Below are 14,624 nucleotides of genomic sequence, written 5' to 3' on the forward strand. Positions count from 1 at the left end.
AGGGTGCAACAGGGAAAAAGGCCAGGAAGAAAAATCAGAGCAGGCAAATTCTGTGCTTTAGCTTTTGTGAATACAAGTCTTTCTTCTTTGGTATGTCCTTTCAATACAGCTCTCCTCAGTGGCTCCAATAAGGTTTCTGAACCTCTTACTTGGAACACAAAGCTCCCACATAGAAACTTGTGTCTATGGATGGCTGCTAAAATGATTGTTGCTATGGGGGGATATGAGTCGGGGACCTCCTATTCCACCATCTTGCTGACCCATAACAAACATTTTAAGGCCAAACTGATAGTATTCTCTAATAGTTTCTAGGAGACCTATGATAGACACACATCTTACATGGAGCTTATAGCATCTTTCCTGGCACAGCAAAAATCCACATTTGATGTGTATCTCTGTGGTGTTCCTCCTGGGCTATAAAACTCGCAGGGCATCTATATTAGAAGGAAATCATGCATCAGAAACCACTATGCCAAAGATCCTCAAGGGCCAGGCTCCCACAACTTGCCTGGTCAATTTCAGTCTTACAACTTCTACTTCCATTTTTTTATGTGTTAAGCCCTTGCCCATCAAATCTAATGTTTCAAGAGACATAAATAAAACACAACCAGACTGGAATGGAAAAAGAAGGAAACTTAATTTATCCTCACTGGGTTGAAGGAAAGTAAGGAATGTGAATCCTAAAGTTTGGGATAGGAAACAAAGAATATTAGTTCTTCTTCCTCCCTGACCATATCTTTCAAGTCTTCTTCCTGGTTTATCACGATTCTTGGAAAAATACACTTCACCACACCACACCCCCTGACATTGCTCAATATTTGCTTAAGTGAAAGAGGCTGAGGCAAGCTAAAGGAGGAACTCTCATTACCCTCTGCCATCACCCAATAAATAGCCAGACAAGTCCTCACCATTCCTGAACACTTGGAAAGATGAGACAATCTCACCAGCTGCCCCTACTGGGGCTCCTATTGTTTTCTCTTATTCCAAGACAACAATGCGAGATCTGCGGTAAGTACGCATTGAGCTAAAATTACTCCTTGTGTGTTAGTCTTCTAAAGTTTCCTGGCAGAGGACTTGTGTAGAGTGACCTGAGAAAATATCCTATTCCAGTTCTTTTTTATTTTTAAGATTTTATTTCTTTATTTTACAGAGAGATAGAGAGTAAAAGTAGGCAGAGAAGCAGGCAGAGGGAGAGGGAGAAGTAGGCTCTCCACTCAGCAGGGAGCCCGATGCAGGACTCCATCCCAGGACCCTGCGATAATGACCTGAGCAGAACACAGCCACTTAACTGACTGAGCCACCCAGATGCCCCCCTATTTCAGTTCTATATGTGGTTGGACTGAGTAATGTAAAATTTGGCAGGACATGGTGAGGAAATTTCAATAACGTATGTTGTTTTAAGAGAGGGTGTAGATTCAATGCTAACTTGCCTAACTATTCTTCCTATGTTTAGATTTTCTCCACCATAGCAACCCTACCAAGAAACTGTCTATTCTTCTTCTATTCAAGGATAGACTATTCAGGATACCAGAAATTTTTCAAGATCATAGAAAGCTTTATTTTGAATTTGAGATGCAATCTATTTTTTTGAAGTTCAACCCATGGGTTTTGGGTTAACCCCTTATAACTGCACAGAAAAAAATGTTAAAAATCCCTTTCGAATAACAAAAACTTCTCCCTTGTCATTGTTGAGTTTAGATGTTCCAAGGTACACATCAGCCTCTCCAATTCATCCCCACAGGGCATGCATACAAGCCCATCATCTCTCCTCTGGGTATAGGATCCCAAGATTGTGTGATTCTATTAAAAACTACTAAGTAGGAAAAAGAAAAACTGGTTCTGGTATAATCTAACCCCTTACTAGATGAATGATCCAGTGTTTCCGAATATTTTTAGCTTCATCCATAAATTGAGGATAATTGGGGAAAGGTGTTGGAGCAAGTGATGTTATGAAGCTTGGTATAGCTCTCAGCTGCATGGTTTCTCTTTCGTAAGTCTTTATCTTGGAATTGTGCTTAAACCCAGTCCAAAGATGACTATGTGGTGCCATTGGTGGCTACATGCTCCTGGTGTTCTGGAGCCTACAGGAAGAGGTCAACACCACAGCAGAAAGACCTGTGTTCACACAAGCTAAAGCAGAAATGCGGCCAACTCTAGTTTTTCTTCCTGGCCTGTCATTTCCTTTGTTGTATCCTAAGAATAGGGGGGTCTCTGTGGAGGTTTTGAAGTTCAATCCATTGTACAGAATAATTACCTGTCTTTTGTGGACAAGGAACCTGATGAGAGGTTGACCAGGAAATGAAAAGTCTGTTTCAGTGCCAGAAAATCTGCTGAACTGGATGTTTCCATAAAATCTCAGCCATGACTCAACAACTGTCCAATTGTTCTTCTAACAAAGAAGGACTTTTCTACAACCACCGGTCCATATCTCCCTGTCTTATAAAGAGAAGAAAGATAAGTGGTGCCTGGCTGGCTCAGTCAGTAGAGCATACAACTCTTGATCTCAGGGTGGTGATTCTGAGCCCCACATTGGGGATAGAGAACTCACATTGCCTCAGTTCCCTAAATATAGTGATAGAAACTACAGTTGAGCTAAGAGTGATAATATGTGTGGTACTTTATAGTTTATTAACTGATTTCTTGTCCAATAACTATAAAATAAAGGTTAATATCCACAATTTTAAAATGAGGGAACTGAAGGTCAAGAAAGTTACATAAGCACCCATAGTCATAAGTTAGGGACCAGAGAATCCAACCAAGGTCTGGCTGAACAAAGAGCTCATGCTATTCTCAGTATCCCCACTAACCCAAGAAATAATCTGGAGATGGGTAAGACTTTTCTTGGGAGTGTTAACAAAGTACATTTTTTAAAAATTGTATCTATTTATTTTAGAAAGGGACAGAGAGAGAGAAGAGAGAGAGAGTGACCATGATTTGGGGGAGGGGCAGAAGGAGAGAGAGAGAGAGAATCTCAAGCAGACTCTGCACTGAGCACAGAGCCCAATGTGGGGCTTGATACCACCACCCTAAGGTCATGACCTAAGCTGAAATCAAGAATTGGCTGCTTAACAAACTGAGCCACCCAGGCACCCTTAAACAAAGTTCATTTAAAAATATTTTAAGTGGTAACTCTTAGAACTCTTAAAACTCTTAAAACTAACTCTTCTTATTTTCCTCCAGTTATTGAGGTCTCTGGACTCTTAATTCCACAGTAGAATGTGACTCCTCCATCCTTTTCTTTGGGATTTGGTCATGTTATAGGCTAAGACTAGATGTTTTCTGAAAGGTATAGATTGCTGAATAATAATCCTGATGCCAAATCAGTTGGGCAACCAGACAATTCAGCTCTCTGGGGTCAGTCACCACCGTACCACAGAACTATTGCCCTCTTTCCCTTGGTATTAATAACCTGATTGAGTTAGAAGATGGAGAAGGGGAGGAACTCAATCCAGCAAGTAGTGAGGACTACAGACTGGGAGTCAGAAGACCTGTATTTTAGTCTCCATTAAGCCTTCAATTATGGAAGTTTCTTTAAGGACACCCTGGCCTCAGGATCTCTTTAGGGATACACAGGCTTCCTCCTCAAAGTCAGGGAATCATACTAGATCTCCCGGGCAGGACTGATAATCTGCCAATACATAATAGTAAGGCTGAAAAAGCTGTTAAAAAATGGAAACACTTCCACACTGGTAAAGGAGCAGAGACTCCAGACCCACCTTTGTATTGTTCCAGCAACACAGTCAGTGACCACTGGACTGTTCTCTCTGTGCCCTGTTACTAAACATATCTGTTACCAAACATTTTAATACCAACACTGTTCCTAGGGTTCCTGTTCCTTAATATTTTCATAGTGTGCATTTCTTATTTCTTCTTATTTCCTCCTTCCCCTACCACAGAGGTAAGCAAGGAAAACAAAGCTGCTCTAAAACCTCTGATACATACAATGATCAATTCAAATTATACCAAAAGAATCCATGCCGCCAATGCACTGCTGTCCCTCAGACTTTGTGGGTCCCTGAACCAAAGCCAAGATCAACATCTGACTGAACAATTCATACTCACTGTGAACAGTACAGGTGAGTAGCTTTATTCTCTGGAAGTTTTAGGAGAAGACTTACCTATCCATAAAGATTATCTCCAGCAACAGATCTTTGGACGTAATTTTGTATCCAAAGTCTCCCTGTTACATCTATCCTAGCTGTATAAAACTTGAAGGGGACTGGAAGAGATTATGCTGAGTGAAATAAGTCAAGCAGAGAGAGTCAATTATCATATGGTTTCACTTATTTGTGGAGCATAACAAATAGCATGGGGGACATGGGGAGTTAGAGAGGAGAAGGGAGTTGGGGGAAATTGGAAGGGGAGGTGAACCATGAGAGACTATGGACTCTGAAAAACAATCTGAAGGGTTTGAAGAGGTGGGGGGGTGGGAGGTTGGGGGAACCAGGTGGTGGGTATTAGAGAGGGCACGGACTGCATGGAGCACTGGGTGTGGTACAAAAACAATGAATACTGTTATGCTGAAAATAAATTTTAAAAAATGATTAAAAAAAAACTTGAAGGGACAGAAAGATACCTCAAGAAGTAGAGATGCAAAGTGGGGGGTTTGGAGGGTAGGGAAAGAATAAATGAAACAAGATGGGATCGGGAGGGAGGCAAACCAAAAGAGACTCTTAATCTCACAAAACAAACTGAGGGTTGCCAGGGGGAGGGGGGAAGGGAAAGGGTGGTTGGGTTATGGACATTGGGGAGGGTATGTGCTATGGTGAGTGCTGTGAAGTGTGTCAACCTGGCGATTCACAGACCTGTACCCCTGGAACTAATAATACATTATATGTTAATTAAAATAATAATAATTATAATAATATTATTTTATTTTATTTATATTTATTATTTATTTATTTATATTATATATATAAATTATAAATATATATTATATATTTATTATTTATATTTATTATTATATTGAATTATAATAAAATGTTCAAATAAAATGAAAAAAAAAAGAAAGAAAGATACCTCAAATCCTCTTGCTATTTACAGCTAGGCCTTACTTGTCTGTGTCCTGAAAAATATTTTCCTTTAAAGAGTCACAAAGAAAATCAAAATAAATTAAAGACTCTTATCCACTAATACTGTTCTATAAGTTACCTGAGTTCACAACCAGGAGGGATATGGCCCACATGTAAGAAACCGGACAATAGCAAGGAAACTGCAGGGAAATAGAGATGAGGACTGGGTCTTTTTGGTTTTGTTTTTCTTTTTGCTCTTGGTTTGTTTTAGAGAGGTGGGGAGGGACCAAGGTAAAGGGAGAGAGAGTATCTTAAGCAGACTCCATGCTCAGCACTCAGTGCAGAGCCCAATACAGGACTCAATCCCACAACCCTGAGACCATGAACTGAGCCAAAATCAAGAGTCAGATGCTTAACCAACTGAACCACCCAGGCACCCCAGATGAGGACTGGGGTTGAATGCAGGCTAGATGCTGAGCCCTTCATGTCAATACAGAACCTTAGCTTTCTAATTGAGATAAGGGAGAAATGAAGCCACCCCTACCTACCTCACAATATTATTCTAAGAATTACAAGAAACCTGAGAATTTTGATACTCTACAAGGCAGAACATCCAAGTCAATTATTACTATCTTGGCAAGATGGCACCCACAAAGAGAGTAAATCCCAAAGATTTATTATCTATTCTTTTCCTTTTAAAATTTGTATAAGGATTGCAGCATTCCCAAAACACCTCATGATTTCATGGGGAAGACTATGATCTAGCTGGCATTTATACAGCACTGCTAGAAAAGTCTCTGCTTTGGGAATAAAGAAGACAACAGTAAAATATTTGTATAGAGTGGAAAAAGAGAATTGACAGGTGATGTAAGACAAGAAAGACAGGATGCCAAAAAAATCACAAACATGTACCTTGTTAAACTCGAATACTTTTCTTTTCAGAGCCATCTTTAACCTCGGGACAGCTTGCCTTGGCTATACTGGCTTTGGGAGCATGTAAAGCACCTGGTGGAATGTCTATAAATTATTCTGAACTGGTCAAAAGACTAGGAAATAAATACAAAGCAGAAATCAGAAATATGGGTGAGAGTCAAATGTTCAGAGTCCCTGGACAACTTGCCTTCTCCTCCACTGGTTCAGATCTCAATGAAAAGTTTCCCTTCAGTCTTTCCTCCTCCTCTTCATTCTGTTCATCCCACATATCTTTGATCATTTTCCCTTCTTCCCTCTTTCAACACGCATCTTGAATTTTCTTCTCAAATAGATCCAAATGAGCATGGGCTTTACATCCACCTTACATAAGATGATGAACACACACACACACAAACTAATAGAACACAGTTTTTTTGTTCTCTAGAAGTTTGGCTTTTAGACAAATAATGAAATACACCAAAAATGGCTGAGCAATACAAGACACTATGTCAGAAGTACCAAAACATATGATACTAGTAGAAGAGATAAAGAGATAAAGATGGCCAAAAGTGCTTTATCACTAGGAAAAATAGGCTGATAGTGATCACGTGGCTACTGAGGGGCATTGTTTTTATTTCAACACCCACCCAGTATTCATCCTGTTATCCATTAAGCTGTTCTAATCCCATCTTCTTGGGAGATGGCCTCTACTTCTTCTATTTCTACTTACAGTTCGAACACATTTCCATTCAAAATGCAAGAAGCTTAGTGGTGGGAAATCTGCATTCTAGTCCTACTTATGTAACCACCTGAGTATCAGGATGGTACTTTAATCTCTTTAGTGCTGAGTCACCTCATTTATAAAATGAAAGGAGTTGAGTTAAATTGGTGGCTCTTAACAACCTTTACATTTCTTAGGTTTGATGATTCTATGAGTGATCTTTCTCCCTCTATTACTCACCTTTCCTTAAATGTAAAGAAATTCTTAAAAAGCAGGTAGGAAAGGATTGAAAGTTTATTACTCCACTATTATTTCCATGAGTAAGATATTTCTTTCCTCTCTGACAGAAGATCATAATGGTAATCCACTGACTAACTACTACCAGCTCAGCCTGGACATTTTGGCCTTGTGTCTGTTCAGTGGGAATTACTCAATCACTGAAGTTGCTAAATTCCTCAATCCTGAAAATAAAAATTACCATTTTCATGGACAGTTCTCAGTAGGTGAGTGATTACACCCAGGTCCCTTGGCATAGAGGACACAGTCACTGGTAAGTCTTTTCCTTTGAGTTTTTCTACCTGTAAGTACTTGGACTTTATTTTTATCCTCTTTACCCTAGTGATCAGGGAAGAGAATTTTCTTTTTGAGAAGAACGAATATTGGGGGGCATTTAAGCATCTTTCTAGATATCTAATATAGTAGAAAGATCCAGTTCCTACACTACTCCTTCTTTGAATTATATAACCAATGGATATTAACTCTTGACCTTAATTTTCCCATCTGTAAAATAAAGATAGATTGTGAAAATCTTCATATAAGACATTTTAGGAAGTGTAAGGATAGAGGCAGGAAAACAGTGGAATTCATTTAACTTAACTTCACCTCTCTCTCTAATTTTTGGGAGCACTGAATGTGTGGACTTACTTGGACAACACAACCTCTCCATGGACAAGGCCCAATATTTTGTTTAATAAAGTCTGTACCTTCAATAGACAAGGACTAGAAATTTTCTCCTGGGTCAGTTTACACATCCAAAAAGAAGCCCCCTCTAGACAGCTAGTATTGTTGCTCAGCCCTATGGATCCAGATACACAAGCTTATCTTTCTCCAAGAAGCCCAAAGAGAATCACCACTCAGTATCTCTGGATAGTAAGGTGAGATTTCATTCTATGGGAGAGGGAAGGTACCACACTTAAAGAATCCAGCAGGGGAACTAAGTAACAAGCCAGGAAAAAATATTTTATCCTCCCTTCTTCCAAACTCTTGCTTTATCCTCCCCCTTAAGAAACTTTATTGGAAAACAACTCTCTTAAGTGCTATTTTTCTAATCAGACTAATGGAAACATTGGAACATTGCAAAGACATATGTTGCTTGGGGTATCATCATGAATTCTCCCAATTCCTTTGCCAATATGGCTGAGAGATTAAAAAAAAAAAAATGAGAACAGCCAAGATGTAGAAGTGGAAAACTGTCCATGTATATGCACCTGCAAATCTGTATGTGTTCCTATGACCAACAGGTGAGTTATTGTGTACAAGGCACAGGGATACTGAACATAAGAAAGGGATCTTGAAATATTTGAGTGTTTAGTGCTGAAGAGATGATTGCTATCTCTTCAAATCCTTCTCTCCCATCATCAACTAGGATGACCAATCTTCCCAGTTTGTCCAGATATGAGCCTCTTTTAGTGATGAAAATCCTACCTACCAGGAGACCCCTCAGACCAAGGCAAACTGGAATGGTTGGTCACCCTATCACCAATGTTTTGTTTCCTGGCAGATACTGGTGCGATAGCTGTCCTGGCTCTGACCTGTGTGAAGAACAAAACAAGAGGGCAGAAACAAATAGATAGAAAGGATATAGAGAATATTAATAATTATACAGAGTCACTGATAAACAAGATTCTGTCTCAGAAAACAGAAAATGGTCTCCTCGGAAACATATATAGTACAGGAGAAGCTATGCAGGTAAGTCAGAGGGTAAAACAGGAGACAGAGAAGAGAGTTATGAAGGAAAGAAATATCTATATCCCTTCTTCCTAGCCCCAGAAGATATTATCCACTCTGTTTCCTATACGAACTGATTTTATGTGATTCTTCTCCCTTGATCGAAATGTAGTCTCCTCACCTTAGATCCTTACATTTCCATGTCCAGTGCTTCCATGAAGCTTTTCCTGACTACAACTTTTTTTAATTTTAGAGTCTATTCCAACCTCTTATGTTGTTCTATCAAATGCAATTTCACCATATGCCATATGCCAGCGTTTGGTGCTTGCCTCTTATCTCCCAAATTAGATTATGGTTGTCCAAGTGATAAGAGGCAGTGCCAGTAATACCAGCTAGTATTTACTGGCATGCTCATTAATGCACACAACAGCCCAGTGAGTAAAATATTATTAGCTCCATTTCCCAGAATAAGCGCATGAGTCATGGAATATCAGTAACTTGCCTAACATTACAAGGCCAAAAAGTGATTTACATGGAGAGGGAACCTAAACAGTTGGTTTCAAAACTCATACTTGGCACCTACTCTGCCCTGTATATGTTCCTTGAAGTCTGGGGCTTTATTTCTGCACTCACTCACTGATTTACATGACCCTAAGGGGTAGATACAAGAAGAGATGAAGGAAGATTGACAGGAAACAAAATTTCACTGCGTCTTTAGTATGACTAGGGGTCTGCCAGGCCACCCCAGGATGAGAGGGCTTTCCAAGGGAGAGAGGACAGCAAGGACAAAGACCAGAAGCATGAAAGAACATTTTAGCAAGATCAACGTGTTCAATGTGGCCAGTAAGGGTCCTTGAGAAAAATTACAAGAAGCTGGGGGTGTAAGAGTGGTCCAATCACGCAGGCTGTGTTTACTGTTGGTGAGAGCCTGTTGTCTGTCTTGCTGAGTTTGGCCTTCACAGAACACTGGTTGTCCATTCTGGCTGCACATATGAATCATCTAGAGGAGCTTTTGGAAAACACTAATATTTAGGCTCCATCAGTCAGTCAATATGGAAACTGAGAGGTGGAGCATGGGCCTTGGTCCAGTTTTACATTTTTTCATTTAAATTCAAGTAGACAACATATAATACATGACTTGGGTTTTGATGTAATGTTCAATGTTTCACTAGTTACATATAACACCCAGCTTGGTCTGGTTTTAAAACCCTACAGGGGATATTTATTCACAGCAGGCTTGGGGGCTGATTGCCTACAAGACAGTTTTGAAGATGAAATGAAATATAATCCTTTTTATATTTTTATTTTTCTTAAGATTTTATTTATTTATTTGACAGACAGATATCACAAGTAGGCAGAGAGGCAGGCAGAGAAAGAGGAGGAAGCAGGCTCCCTGCTGAGCAGAGAGCCCGATACGGGCTCAATCCCAGGACCCTGAGATCATGTCCCGAAGTCAGAGGCCTTAACCCACTGAGCCACTCAGGCACCCCTATAATCCTTTTTAAAAAATATCCCACAAATGCTTGTTGACTTCTTGGTTAACTTAAAAGGTCTTCAGGAAAAATGAAAAGAGGAACCGTCCTTCCCTTAGAAACTACAGTGACGTCTGCAGGACCAACCTGTTTTTGTCCTTGTCTTACTCACTCTGATACCTTCCTAAATTTTCCTACCCCGTCATGCTGTCCCCTCTGGTTTACATTTGCTGCTTCTATAGTTTCTATTCAAGAATCTATTTGGCTCCACACTGTTAAGGAAATAATGTCAGACACCTCACTCTGAAGCTCCGGGATCCACCAATGTGGCCCCAACCTCATTCTCTGCCTGTTCTTCCACAATCACCCTGAGTCTCCCCTGTACACCAGTCCTCCAAGGCCATGAGGAATTCCCCAGGGATTTTGCAGACAGTGTCATCAGAGACAGGCCATGCCCTGGCCTCCCCTACTCTAGCATCCTTGATCATGCTATTCCCTCTGGGTATAGTGCTCCTCTCCTGTCTCCTACTGAAATGCTGTCATATCAAGGCCTACCTCAAGTACTACCTTCCTCAAGTATGTGCTCTCCCTCTTCTGAAAAGCCATGGCACTAGATGCTTCTCTTAAGGCATTCGCCTTAGGGACTCCTCCATGATTGTCTGTTAACAGCATTTATCAGGTATCTCCCATGTGAAAGGTATTGTTCCGTGTCAAGGCTACAAGAGTGAATAGGTAAAGTCTGTTCTTATTGATGCCATTACTGGTTGTGTTATTAAGCAATTCTCCATCTCCCCCCAAACTAGTTTTTAAACTTCTTGGTGTCGGGAAAGGTATCCTAGTTGTCCAAGGTGCTTCCCCTTGTGGTTAGTGTCCAATAAATATTTACTGAATTCATTAGATGTAGGCTTTCCCCCTATTTGACCTTTCTCTCATTCATTCTCATTCCCTTTCATTCTTTCTCTCACACATTAGGCTCTCTTTGTCTCACCCAACTATTACAACGAAAATCAATGGGTTTGTGAAAAAACACGGGATACAGTGCTCACAGAAATTTCTCAAGGAGCATTCCGTATGCCAACTGCTGCAGCTCAAATCTTACCGGCCCTGATGGGAAAGACCTACTTGGATGTTAACAAAGACTCTTCCTGTGTCTACAGCTCAGGTAGAGTACTACAGAGCAGAATACCCAAAGAATGTGAGACTAAGATGTTCTTAGGGACCAAAACTGACCAGATAAACCCCTAAAGCATAACAGTTCCCAGATAGAATGCGGTCCTCCATGTGTCACCAGTGATTATAACCACCTGAGGATTTGTTCCTAACAGTGTCGTAGATGGTTGTTCTTGTTTCAAACACTGATAAACAATGTAGACTTGATTCAGTAATGTCTATCTTCAAAGGGATGTTTTCTGATGGTTAGAGAGATGTTCTGAGCATCATTCCCATTCTAAACAAAGTATGCTCTCTGACTCTCCATTATGCACAATGAGTGAGCCCTCAGGGAACTCAGAGGAATATGGAAGGAATATGGAAGGGTTATAATAAGAAAATTAGAACATGAATCATTTATTCAAACAACTGATTTTTAAACCAGGGATGAAAGAAGATTTGACTTTTATCTATGTTCATTCCTGGCTCAGCCACTTGCAGGTTTAGAAACCTCAGACAAAATGTTTAATCTCTAAACTTCAGTTTACTAATATAAAACATGTAAATGATAAACATACCTAACATGGATATTTGTAAGGACTGAATAAGATAAGCTGTGTAAAATGATTAGTACAGTGCCTGATACTTAATATGTCTTCAATAAATGTTAAGAAATAAAAGGCATCCCAAAAAAGGGAAGCATCATTATAGGCTATACAAAAGAAAAAGAAAAGAAAAGAAAAATTCAGGAGGGTTGATGAGAAAGAGGAGACAGGGAACCTGCATTGTTTAAACAGCTGGGAGTGAAGCTGAACCACACATTTACAAGCTGGTGCCTATCTGGTTTAGGCACACAAGAGATCCGCCCCTTGGCTGATGATTCTTGCTCCTTGTAGCAATCCTCCTCTACCTAAAGGAAAGCAGGCCTGGGGGAGGGGTTGGATGTGTTTGTAAACTTGAACATCATTTTTATTTTTCTGGATATCAATTCTTCTCTGTTTTTCTGTTTCTGCCAGATTCCTTCCACACTTCCACTCAGGAGCCTATTATATCAGTGACACCTGCTGTCTCACCTTCACAAATCCAAGTAAATTACTCTGTGGTAATTGATAACAGAAAAGATCGCATTGTGGTCTCTGTGACAGATGGTTCTGTCTTCCTAAATGTGATGGAACAAGCTCAGAAAGAAAATCCAACTCTATTTAGGTATGTCTGTGCCTAACCTAAGGTGAAAGTATTTGGGTGATTTTGAAAGACTCAGTAAGACCACGTAAGTACCTGAATAAAAGTATATTTGAAACACATCTTCATTAGTACTTTGCTGTCCCTCTACATCTCATGGCAGGGGTTAAAATAAGGTGAGACTTTCCATCTTCCAACACACAGTAGGTACTAAATTAATGTTCACTTAATGGGTGAATAAGTCCAAGGGATCTCTCTTCTGTCAGTAAAATTCCTTCAACAAAGAGAACCTCTTAGCTCAGCCATTTTGTGTTCAGAACACTGGGTCATTATCTTTGAATCACTGACCCCTTTGAAAATCAGATGAGTGCAGTGGCTTCTGATCCCAGACAAGTAAACATAGACACAAAACCTGTCCTTTAAATCAGAGGTTTCACAAATGCCCTGAGTCTCTCCATGCTCCCCTCTTTCAGATTCATGGAGCCCTAGATTTGGGTTTCCTGGCCTAAAGAGGTCAAATATTAAAATTAAGATACTAACTTTGCCTCTGAAAGGTATGATTCACTTGACTCCCTAAACCTAATCAGCAATTATTTACTTTGTCTAGTAACATGATGTAAGATGCCATAGAGAAAATTTTATATATACAGTATGTACTGTAAATGTTATGAGCACGCACACACACACACACACACACACACAATGTAAGTATTTTAAAAGTTGCTTTCAAGGGCTCCTAGGAAGGCAGAGAAATGTGGCCAGGGAATGTGAAACAAACATTGGCCATGTCACTTTTTAATAAACACAATATGAAATATTAAGTTGCTCTTTCCTGTTCTTCTTTCCTAAGAGAAAACCTACTTACTTATGATGCCTCTAGGATGTGAGGTTAACATTTTCTTCTTCTGCTTTTGTCTCTTCAACCGTTACTATCTTGGGGTAGAAGATTAGCAGTTGTTGAATACAAAGTGTCTACCACGAAGGGAGGCAGGGGCAGAAACAGGCTTCATTCCTCTACTTCAGCAGAGATTGTGCGGTGCCTGCATCAGAACCACCTGGAGTGTTTATGACACATGCAGATTCCTAGTCACCACCTATTTATCTACAGAATCAAAGGATCTGAGGATAGGGCCAAGAAATCTGCTTTTCTTGATAATGGCTTCAAATGATTCTTAGGTCCATTGAAGTTTAAGAAATGCCCATTAAAGTTGCCCTTGAAAGTTCTAAGTTCTTGAAACTCATTTATTGTCCCCACAGGTTCGAAACAAAGGAGACCACATGGGGCCCCTACATAATCAGTGTTCAGGGCATAAAGGCCAGCACTAATGACAGGACCTACTGGGAGCTCCAGAGCAATGGTGAACACCTAAACCAAGGTAAGGGAGAGAGCGCTAAAAAGCCCCACAGAGTGACAATGCCCCAAACATCCCAATGTGAGTGTGTGAGCTTTGGTGGGGAATGTGCCAAGGTGTTGAGAAAGTGAGATCCATTATTTGGTGATTTGGTAGTTGAATCATTTGAACCATTGGGCACCTGAATGACTCAGTCTCTTGATGACTGATGACTCAGTCCATCTCTTCTTTTCAGCTCAGGCCATGATCTCAGGGTTGTGAGATCAAGCCCTGAGTAGGGCTCCACGCTCAGTGAGGAGTCTGCTTGAGATACTCTCCCTCTCCCTCTTCCTCTGCCCCTCCCCTTTCCTGCTCCTATTCTCTTTCTCTCTAAAATAAATAAATCTTTAAAAGAATCATTTGATCCACTTTTCATTCTTCCTTTTCAGGAGCTGGTAGTTATGTTGTCCATGCAGGAGATGATTTGGAGGTTCGCTGGAGCACATACTAATAAATTCAAACAGTGGACTTAGAGACAGAGATTGGCCTCATAAATTCCTTTTCTCTCATCTCCATTTTATTTTTTTTTTCTAAAAAAGATTTTATTTAATAAGTGACTATGGACTCCAAGAAACAAACTGATGATTTTAGAAGGGAGGGGGGTGGGAGGATGGGTGAACCTGGTGGTGGGTATTAAGGAGGAAATGTATTGTATGGAGCATTGGGTGTTATACATAAACAATGAATCTTGGAACACTATGTCAAAAACTAATGATGTATTGTATGGTGACTAACATAACACAGTAAAAATAAATAAATAAGGACAGAGGGGCAAAAGGAGAAACAGGCTCCATGCTGAACAAGGAGCCCAGTGTGGGGAGTCAATCCCAGGCCCCTG

At 40.2% G+C, this 14,624-nt stretch overlaps 1 protein-coding gene across 1 annotated transcript; it reads left to right on the top strand.

Moving 5' to 3' along the window:
- Window positions 1-929: 929 nt before the first annotated feature.
- On the top strand, window positions 930-14,237 carry LOC111150277 (transcobalamin-1-like). Its single transcript, XM_022507718.1, has 9 exons — window positions 930-1,008; window positions 3,897-4,076; window positions 5,955-6,095; window positions 6,993-7,148; window positions 8,426-8,613; window positions 11,037-11,226; window positions 12,230-12,419; window positions 13,653-13,771; window positions 14,176-14,237. The coding sequence occupies exons 1-9, from the start codon at window positions 930-932 to the stop codon at window positions 14,235-14,237; spliced, it is 1,305 nt and encodes a 434-aa protein (XP_022363426.1).
- The last annotated feature ends 387 nt before the right edge of the window (window positions 14,238-14,624 follow it).

This window comes from Enhydra lutris, unplaced genomic scaffold, assembly GCF_002288905.1.
Source record: "Enhydra lutris kenyoni isolate GAN:26980312 unplaced genomic scaffold, ASM228890v2 scaffoldscaffold22, whole genome shotgun sequence".
Taxonomy (NCBI): Eukaryota; Metazoa; Chordata; class Mammalia; order Carnivora; family Mustelidae; genus Enhydra; species Enhydra lutris.